The sequence below is a fragment of the Crocodylus porosus genome, unplaced genomic scaffold (genome assembly GCF_001723895.1).
Source record: "Crocodylus porosus isolate Cpor-Errol unplaced genomic scaffold, CroPor_comp1, whole genome shotgun sequence".
In the NCBI taxonomy this organism is placed as follows: Eukaryota; Metazoa; Chordata; order Crocodylia; family Crocodylidae; genus Crocodylus; species Crocodylus porosus.
In genome coordinates, this window is record NW_017728886.1 from 92,532,359 (window position 1) to 92,542,017 (window position 9,659).

Below are 9,659 nucleotides of genomic sequence, written 5' to 3' on the forward strand. Positions count from 1 at the left end.
TCTTGTGAAAGTAGTGGGAGTGAATACATTGTTCCCTTGAGCACACAAGATAATGAATTGATCAGATTGACCCCAGTATCTTTGAATTTGCTGGTGAACCTGAAGATAATGATATGTGTTGTGGAGGAGGATTCTGCTCTCTAGCATTTTAGTGAATCCTGCAAGATGTAAGTAACAATCTGCAGAACCAGTCCAGACATTTAGCAGACTGCCTGCTCTCTACTTCCCCAGACCAGACCCACAGACTCTTATCCTCGTCATATGTGACCTCAGAAATAGTTGTCAGGTTAGAAACTTCTTTTTTCCCACCCAGTGTGTTAAATAGCAGTCATTTAAGAAAGCAGGTTTGGTCTGTGGTAGAAAGTATATTTCCTTTGTTAGAGGAAACCCAAATGAATTCAGGGGTTGTAAGTAAGCACAGCTTGCAAGTCACTTCAAAGAAAACAATCTGCGGCAGTCTGTCAGGGAAGCAGATGCATGTCTCATCTGTGTTTTTTCTAGATACCACAGTCCTGAGAGAAATGGTTCAAACAATCTGGCTAATTCACAGGCCATTAATTCCCCAGAAATGACTTATGCACACCAATTAAACCTGAATCGCTCATTTAAAAAATGAACAGTTAGCATTCCTGTATTTATTTACATTTTTATAATAAAGAGATGGCAACATTGATAAAGAATATGAAATAATTTTTTTTTTCCAGCTGAAGTGGAGGTCGCTTTCCATAAGAAAAATTAAAAACCCAGCAAGGTCATAAGCTAGGTGATTTGCAGGTAATCAAAACTACTACTGGTCTTACTACTGGTTTTTTGACGATTGCTAGACACGCACCTTGCTGGGGTCATTTGACCCCAATACACTTTCCTGCCATGGCAGGGGGTTGGAATTGATGATATGCTCAGGTCCCTTCCGACCCTACCAACTATGAAACTATAAACAAAACACTTATCTGAAGTTCTTTGAGTCGGGCACTGTCTCTTTGTATATCACCCAAGACAAGGGGGCATCAGTTTCGATTTTTGAGGCCTTTTGGTACTATGATACTATACATACTTAATGGTAGTAAGATTACAGTGACTTTCATTAGCAAACAGAAAGTTTGCTAGACCAAGAGGAGGAATATTGATATCTAGCAGTAGTCAGAGATTCTTATTTGTTTGCGCTACTGACATATTTAAGAAACCCATTCCTAGCCTAGGATCCCATTACAGTAAGTCCTGTACAAACCCAGAACAAAAAAAACAACTTATACTCTAGAAAACCTAGTGGGAACATTCCCTACCACAGTTTCTTTTTCTCCTGGTCTGGGGCTGTAGTGTCATGTTGCATTAGTCATGAAAGGGGCATTAAATCTGTAAAGGTGGTAATTGCCAAAATCAGTTCATTGCCAAAATTTAAATAAAAATAAAAACATGATTTGTTAGTCCTATAGATTCCTTAAGAGGAAATAAGATTGGTCTGCTTCCCTGATCCAAAGTTTTCTGACCACTCATAATGTGTAACAATAGCAAAACTGGCCTCAGTGTAGGAAGTTTCCTGGGATGAATAACCAGGTTACATTGGTCACCTTCTGTACCTTTTTCCTTCATCCCTTCCTGTCCACTTGTCATTAAACCCCACTGTTCTTCAATCCTTGCAATGCAGATTAGCAGTTCTAATCCTGGTTCTGCCACTCGCATACAGACAAAATGGCTTACCCAAGGTCAGTAAAATACAAAAAATCATATTTGTTTATCTAACAGGCGTGAGATTTTGAAGCTTAATTAACATTTGCTGCATTTTTAGACCCTTTTAATTAGGGGCTGGCTGCTGCAAATGAAAAGTCCTATTACTGTAATTGTGATATTTGAAAGGTTAGTTTAATTATTATTATACTACAGCGTTTAAACCATAGTCTTTAAACCATACCCACCACCATGGCATTTGATTCAGATTGTGTTTCTAAGCTTCCCTAAATTCTGCATGGAGAGGGAGGGCCATCAGTGTGCCAGTTACAATTGCAAACATCCTCTGTCTCAGTGTACTGTACCTCTGAGGCACGATCTCCCTTCCTTGTCATCAGGCCCCTATTTCAAATTGAGGAGGGGGAATTGATAGAGTTCTGAAATGTGGAGAAACCTGAACCAGGGAGAAGTACTGCCTCAGTAGTTGAATTATTCCATTAAAGTCCAGTTTGTTGAGTTAATGGTTTTTGAAACAAAAAGATAATCCCCCCTCCACCCCCAAGCCTTTGGAAGACAAAGAACTGATCTTAACTTGAATGTGGTCACATGATTTTTACTCCAGTGGTATATCTGCTTTCCAGCAGAATTTTTCATAATCTTCCGTCTTGGTGTAGATTTATGGATCCAGAGAGAGATGCATCTTTTTCCTAGCAAACTTGTGTGTTTAACTCCAATTCCGAAAGATGCTGGAGTGACAGCATCCTTGGGGGACCTCATTCAGAGCTGAACATTTGAAATGGGTCAAATTCTGTTCTCCAGTGCTGGCATCCAGATGTCAGTTGACTGCACTAGAAGGAAGTATTTGGACATGAGAGACAGAATCATAGAGTGGATAGATGGATGAGGCTGCGCAGCCTGCTTCAAAGGTGAGGCAAAGGAGAAATGTTCACCTGTATCTGAATTCTTCATATACCAATCTCTCTAGCAGCTGAGCAACTCAAAGTATTTAGGTCCTCATAGGTCAGGAATTCCTGGGATTTATATAACAGGCCTGTAATAGCTGATTGCAGAAGTAGCAATTGTGGCTTGGACCCTTCTGCCTGTTTTGAGTGCTCTCAAACAGTGAAAGTTGTAATTGAGTAGGAAGTGCCATATGCTGTTCTTGCAAAGGCAAATCTGATCATTGGCCATTTCAGCTGTAAGGCTGGTTCATGACTTGCTTTTACATAGAGTTTGAAGGACTCTGTAGAAATGTTTTGCATCATGTTGTGATAATATAATACTTCATATGAAGTGTTTTGCCTACAAAGGCTGGAAAGAAGTTAGCTATTAGTAGAGCTTTCCTAGGCTGGAGCATTTGGTCATGATTGTGGTTGCTGATTCAACTTGGAAAATTTGAGAAGGAAGTGGTGAAAATGAGTTGCAAAACACATCAAGTAGATTAGGGAATGCCTGGCAGCCAAGGAAGGATATACAGAATGAGTGGAAATAAAAGCCTCTTTCAAACAGATAACTTGCGAACTCCAGGAACCCAAACGTTGCCGTGCAAACAACTGATAAAAAAATGTGAGACTTGAAGAGGGCTTTGAGGATGTTAAGAAAAACAATGGGTCAAATGGATTGAGAGGCAGAAAAAAACGCCTTACTTGGCACGTCAGACTAGATGCAATTTTCCAGAGGCTTTATTGGATGCAGCTGACATTAAACTGCATGCAGCTAAGAGCCACTGAAATTCAGCATCTCCTAAAGGAAAAGTGCTGAAGTGCTTTTTGCTAATCCAGTGTACCAGCTGCTAGGTTTACACTGATACAGGGGAGTGGAGCCAGATTAAATATTACAGTTTGGGGGAAAATCTCTTTCCTAATATAAATCCAGGTGGATTTCTTTTTTTATAAATACCTTTTTGTGACCTGTGCATATGTGGGCTGGGGGGGTTAAAGGGGTTGTTCTGTAATATGGTGGGTTTCCTCGAAGTGTTCATGTACTAGGCTAAGTACAGACAGTCAAAAAGCCTGAGGATAAATCAATTCAATCTTCACACGTTAGTCTAAACTGAGTAGATTGAACCAATAAGTGAAAAGACATTCACTTTTGATTCTGAAAATGCACCTATGTACCTGCAGTGGCTCAGGCCAGAAGCTTGGGGACACTAGAGCTGGGGCAGACAGCTTTGACCAAAGCTAACCGACCCACCCTGCAAGGTGGGGTTTGCAGGAGAGATGCAAGGCATCCTGCATTACTGGGGGACTGACCATTAACTTGAATCTGGAGGGGATCTGGCACAGAAGTTCAATATACCAGTTTAATTTAAATTAGTTAAGTCTGATACTACCTCCATCTAGGCTTACTTTAAATTGGTTTCAGCCATTTTGAAAGCAGTTTATGTGCGCTGAACTTCTGTTGTGTTACCGATTTGAACTGGTTTCTTATCACTTATACTAGTTTATGTCTAATTTCTGTCCCTAGTCCTTGTTAGTAAAACAGACAACACTTGGGTGAAGTACTCTTTCTACAGTGTATAAAAGTCTGCCACTTCCAATCATTTCCTCTCAGTTCTTCCAAAAATCTATGAATTTCTATACCAGTGGTTCTCAACCTTATTAGATTCAAGGAACCCCTTAGAAAATGCTAGTTTTTAGCTTTCTCTTGTTTTGGCTAAAGAAAAACGGAACCATTTTTCTGGGATCAGTTGTCGGTGTTTGTACACTTAGTGCTAATATTGCATGACACTCTGCAGCACCCTTAAAAAGATCTCATGGCACCCCAAGTTGCTATGGCATACCAGTTAAGAGTCACTGTTTTATACTCCCAGCTCCATCAGTCGGTCTATTCCTACCATTGATCCACCATGTGTTCCTTTCACCAATATCCCAGGAACTGCACTGTTTGTGTTTCTTTTACCTACGCAGAGGGCACTTCTACACGTGACGCTATGTCACTGTAGCAAAGCACTATGGTGACAACATCTGTGGACAAAAACTGTGATGCTGCAGCTACGTTGCTGTAGTGACACGCTCCCTTGTTATAGTGCATTGTTATGGCAATGTAGTGTCTAAAAATTACCATGCCATCCTTTAGTACTTCCAAAAGGAAGTACTAAATGACGGCACAGTAACAATGGCACCATAGTGGCACATGTAGACATGCCCAGTATGGACACACAAATATCCACTGCTACTACACGTTCTCAGTAGGCTACACAGTGGCTGGGTAGGTACCTGGCTACATACATACCTGTACACCTATGTCCACTATATATGTGACATCAGATCTATATGTGTATTCACCAAAACTGGCAGTTGCGCAGTCGAATAAGTCCCATTTGGGTATGTATGTTTCCTCTGAAGCCCTGGATATTGGCATAAGTTGGTACTAAGAGTTTGACTTAGTAGCCTCATAAGTGCCTGGCTAGAAGGTTTTACTTATCTGCTCAGGATCAAATTAATCTTCATGTTTAGAGTCAGGAAAGAATTGGCAAGCAGCACCATGTTTTGTTTTTGTTTTTAAAAAACCTCCCTCTTACTTGGGACATGGTCCTCTTCTTCCTAGGATCAACCGAGGATATTTTAACCTAACAAACTGTGTCATTTCTGTGGCCAAGTCATTACCAGTGCTCGTGTCTGCTGTGTTCATTACCTGTGGCTCATGATAGGAGATTTTTTTTCCCAGGGTGCACCATGGCTGTGTTACGCATGAGGAGCTGGAGTGGATGATCCTGTGGGTTCTTTTGGATAAATGGTTCCCTCCAGTGGAGGTGACTGGACCCCATTGTTCAAGAGGCCCCTTTCACTTCTGGATTCCTACATTAGAATCAATTTATCATGTGCTCAGTATAGAGCAGGTAGCCTCATTTATGATGAGTGGAGGCAGAGATCTAAAAGCCTTTTCTTGCTGTCGGTTCTACCTGAATTAATTCAGAATTCCTGATCTTCAGAGAGGCTAATCAGCTTTCATAAGTGGTGATTTATTTCTTTTTTAGCAGAGCTAACCTGGAACTTGGGTATACCATTCCTGAGGTGCTGAGTGCTCATGGAACCAAGCTGGCAGGATATTCAGCTGGGGGGTAACTTAAGCAAAATGAAATCCTCTTCTTCTATGGAAGATATCCCAGCATGTTTTGTCTCTGTGACATCTGATGCCGTAACTTCAAAGGAAACCACTGGAACACCCCCCCCCCCGCCCCCCCCCCCCCACAAACACACATGCACCATATTGCAGCCAGCAGTTTCCTTTCATAGAAACTTCAACCTGTCCCTTTTGAAATGGCAAATAATTTTTATTTTGCTTTTAGATTTCATAAACATTAGGGCTGGAAGGGACCTCATAAGATCATCGGGTCCAGCCCCCTGCCCAAAGGGCAGGAAGTTAGCTGGGGTCAAAGGATCCCAGCAAGATAAGCATCCAAATGTTTCTATTTAGAAGAATGAGAGAATACCCAAAAACTGTCTCTCACCTTTGCCTCTTCCAGCTCTATTTCATCTGCATTAGAGTCTACGTATAGATTATTATATCTGTGCTGTTAACTAGTAACTATTTAACTGTACAGTCATGTGAATGGTGCTGCAGTAGCTTAATTAAGGACGCTTCTGTGTGTTTGAAGAGGGCTGTCTTCAGGCTTATCAGGGCAGGATCTGGGACCCAGCAGTGAATAATAGAGTTGAAGATGGATAACTTAGTAACTTATCTCTAACATGGTAAAATCTTTGGGAGCAAAGATCTGTGTTTTATTGTCTGAATTTATAATGCTATGCATGTTTATTTGATATCTGTAGTTATTGTAAAGCAGCAATTAGAAATTACATAAATAATAATGCTGAGGTCATTTTGTTTTTCTTTCTAGTGTACAGAGGCCAAAAAGCATTGCTGGTACTTTGAAGGATTGTATCCTACATATTATATGTAAGTAGTCATTGTTTTCCTTTAAGTGTAGTCTGCTGCTCAGAACTTTAGTCTTGTGAGATCAATCCCTTGTCATCACATCATTCTTTCCAGAGTAGACAGGACTTGAAAGTCTAAAGTAAAAAATGCTCCAGAAGTGTTTGTGTTTGGGGGGAACCCTTAAAAACATCAAAACTGTCAGGTCTCCTTTATAACATAAAGAGAGAATAAAGAGCGTGAACCTACTTCCTCAGTACTTCCCATCTCAGACCACCTCAAAACTGGGAGAATAAAGGATTGTATAAGAAGAATAAAGGATCATATAAACATCTCTGATTTCAGAACACTAAAAGGAAAGATAGCCAGAGCACAACGAGGACCCACGTATACCTTTTTGTTTTGAAGGAGCAGGTAACTGGGCAGGATACCAAGAGTGCTTTGAAAATAAATTTGTCCCTGTGGTAATACTGCTTATTTAATCCTGGGAGTTGAGATTATTTGTTATCCATAGTGTTGTTGCCTTGGTAGTGAGTAGCATTGAGATGAAATATGAACTAGACCTGAAGTCAGTGAGACTTAGGCACGTATGGAAAGAAATTGTGTAAAACTAAAGCTGCAAAACTTGCATCACAGGCTTAGCTTTTCCAGTGCAGTAACAAAATGGATGGAAGGATGTGAGAGGAGCCAGCCCTTTGGCTTTAAGGGGAGAAAGTAGATGACATGCTGGATATTAAGTTTTGGGATTTGATGACTGGGCACTTGCATGCCATGGTAACCGATGTGGGATGGATGAATGGATGCAAGTTATAGGTTCCCTAAGCTATAGGTTCCGTGTTCCCTAAAGAAATTTTTCTTTGCTTATAATGACGGATCTGGGATCATTACAGCTAATGTGCTGCATAAGAACCCTCCCTCCTCACTCTCCACCCCCACTTTATCTGCCTGAAATGAGAGAGAAACGCTGGGGATAGACACAGCCAGGAAGTGAGACATGAACCAAAGTCCCCCTGAAGTCGCATGCAACATTTTAGATATCTGTTAATCATCCATGATCTAAAATGTTAACTGGGTAATGAAGTGTTTGTTTGGCTCTTACTGTCTTTTCAGGTGACTGAAATGTTCAGAATTACTCATAAGCTGTTGGCCAGAACAGATGGGTTAGTTTAAATAAGTTAATGTTCTTTGCATGCTCATAACAAGAGGACTTTAGTTCCACCTATATTTCACTTTTGTTTTTTTTGCTGCAATGTGGAAAAGAAGCTGAGATATTCTGCAACAACTTAACCTTCAGGAGCACATAATTTGCCATTGTATCTTGCTCATATGCATTCTTCCCAGCCAACTACTATTTTTCTTGCTAACGAGAGATTGTATCCACTTTGATTTTTGTTGTTGACTCAGACTTCTTATACTACAGGTAAATCCAGGTGGACTGATAAAAATATTAAATACAGATATATTTAACAATCTATCTGCTGTAGTGAAACAGAGATCTGCCATGTATGAGGCTGCTTTCTAATTGTTTTTCTTGAGGCAACTAGCGTATCCCCACCTTTGTGTGTGGAGACGGATTATTCTGTGCAAAAATAGTGTATTTATTGTTTCCAGTTGATCAGTGAGATTTAACTGGGCTCAGAAACAGATTAAAACCCCTGAAATTAAGACAGCTCATATATTCTGTTGAGAACTGAGAAAAGCTGTACTATTTGAGAATCAAAAGAAAACTGCTCAGTTTTTGGGATTCATCTCATGCCCTTGTGGTAGGAGACTGATAGACATTTTGACCATGCCTTTTCAAACAGATGATTGTGATGATTATTAACTATGTTTTATTATGGTAGTGCCTAAGTGTCAACCAAAAATGGGGCCTTATTATGATGAGCACTGTGCACACATGGAGTAGAAAATCTGCTGTGGAGCGTAAAGCAATAAGATGGACACAAGGTACTAGAAAGAAAGGTTCAGTTAGGGGAGTTTTAGCTAAATTGAGTGGAAGAAATAAAGAGAAGAGGGGCACTGATAGGAAGGGGGACTAAGGGGAGCTTAGCAGGGGAGAAGACATGGAAAGGGGGAAGCGTAGAGAGAAGCAGAGGTAAAGAGACTGGGAAGGAAGTGTTGAGGCAAGCAGGCAGTACGCACAGGGCTGGAGCCATCCCCTCAGGACTGTAGATGTTCCTGATGACATCAGAGTCTAAAGTTCCCTGCCTTGGCTGCTTTTCCAGCTGCTTCTACTAGCTGGGATTTCTGGTTGGCTCCTTCCTGTAGTTTATCCCAAGGATAAACTGGGAGGAGGGAGAGGCACAACATAGATGTTGGTATCTCTTGAAGGTTTTCCTGTATCCAGTTCCAGGCCTGGGAGCTGCAGGATCTCTCTCATCCTCCAGTGCAGCCGGAGTCAAAGAAGGTGAACACAGTTGGTCAGCTTGGGTACATAATGGTTTTCATTGCATTTTCTTCTTAAAGCTATAACAGGACTGGCTGTCTTTCTTTATTTTATATAACTACAAATGAAACGTCATGTATCTTGCTTGATCTCAAGACCTGTTTTTTTTTTTTTTTTTACTCTTGAGATCTCTTGGAGGATCGTGCTTTTGTGCTTGATAATATCTCTCTGTGACTTCATTACTACCCTGACAGCAGACATTTTTCCTTAAGATGTTTTGTGTGTGGATGTCCTCTGTTAATTTACAGACCAGGTTAAGCAGAAGCAGCAGCAGAGCAAGTTTTCCCCAGAGTGCTGAGTTGGACTTTTAGACAAACTAATGATGCATGCAGGGGCCTACAAAACATGATTAAGTATAGTGGTGAGGTATTCTACCCATAACTATTGATAAAAGCCATCACAATTTTAAGTCAGAATTAGTCCAGACAACTGATGCCACCCAAATGCTGTTAAGAACAAGGGCTGTCTGGGAAACGAGAGGACATCAGTCTGTTAAAACTGCTGGAAATTTCATAGATTTCGTGGACATTAGGGCTGGAAGGGACCTTGGAAGATCGAGTCCAGCCCCCCACCCAAAGGACAGGAAGTCAGCTGGGGTTATAGGATCCCAGCAAGATAAGCATCCAATTTGCTCTTGAAGGTGTTCAATGTAGGTGCTTGAACCACCTCCGCT

General features: G+C 40.9%; 1 protein-coding gene across 1 annotated transcript in view; it reads left to right on the top strand.

The window, feature by feature from the left end:
* VOPP1 (vesicular, overexpressed in cancer, prosurvival protein 1) overlaps nucleotides 1–9,659 on the top strand; it is a 110,012-nt gene that overhangs the window by 60,998 nt on the left and 39,355 nt on the right. Inside the window, exon 2 of the mRNA XM_019539275.1 lies at nucleotides 6,506–6,564. Coding sequence (XP_019394820.1) covers nucleotides 6,506–6,564 — 59 coding nt within the window. The remainder of the gene's footprint in view (nucleotides 1–6,505; nucleotides 6,565–9,659) is intronic.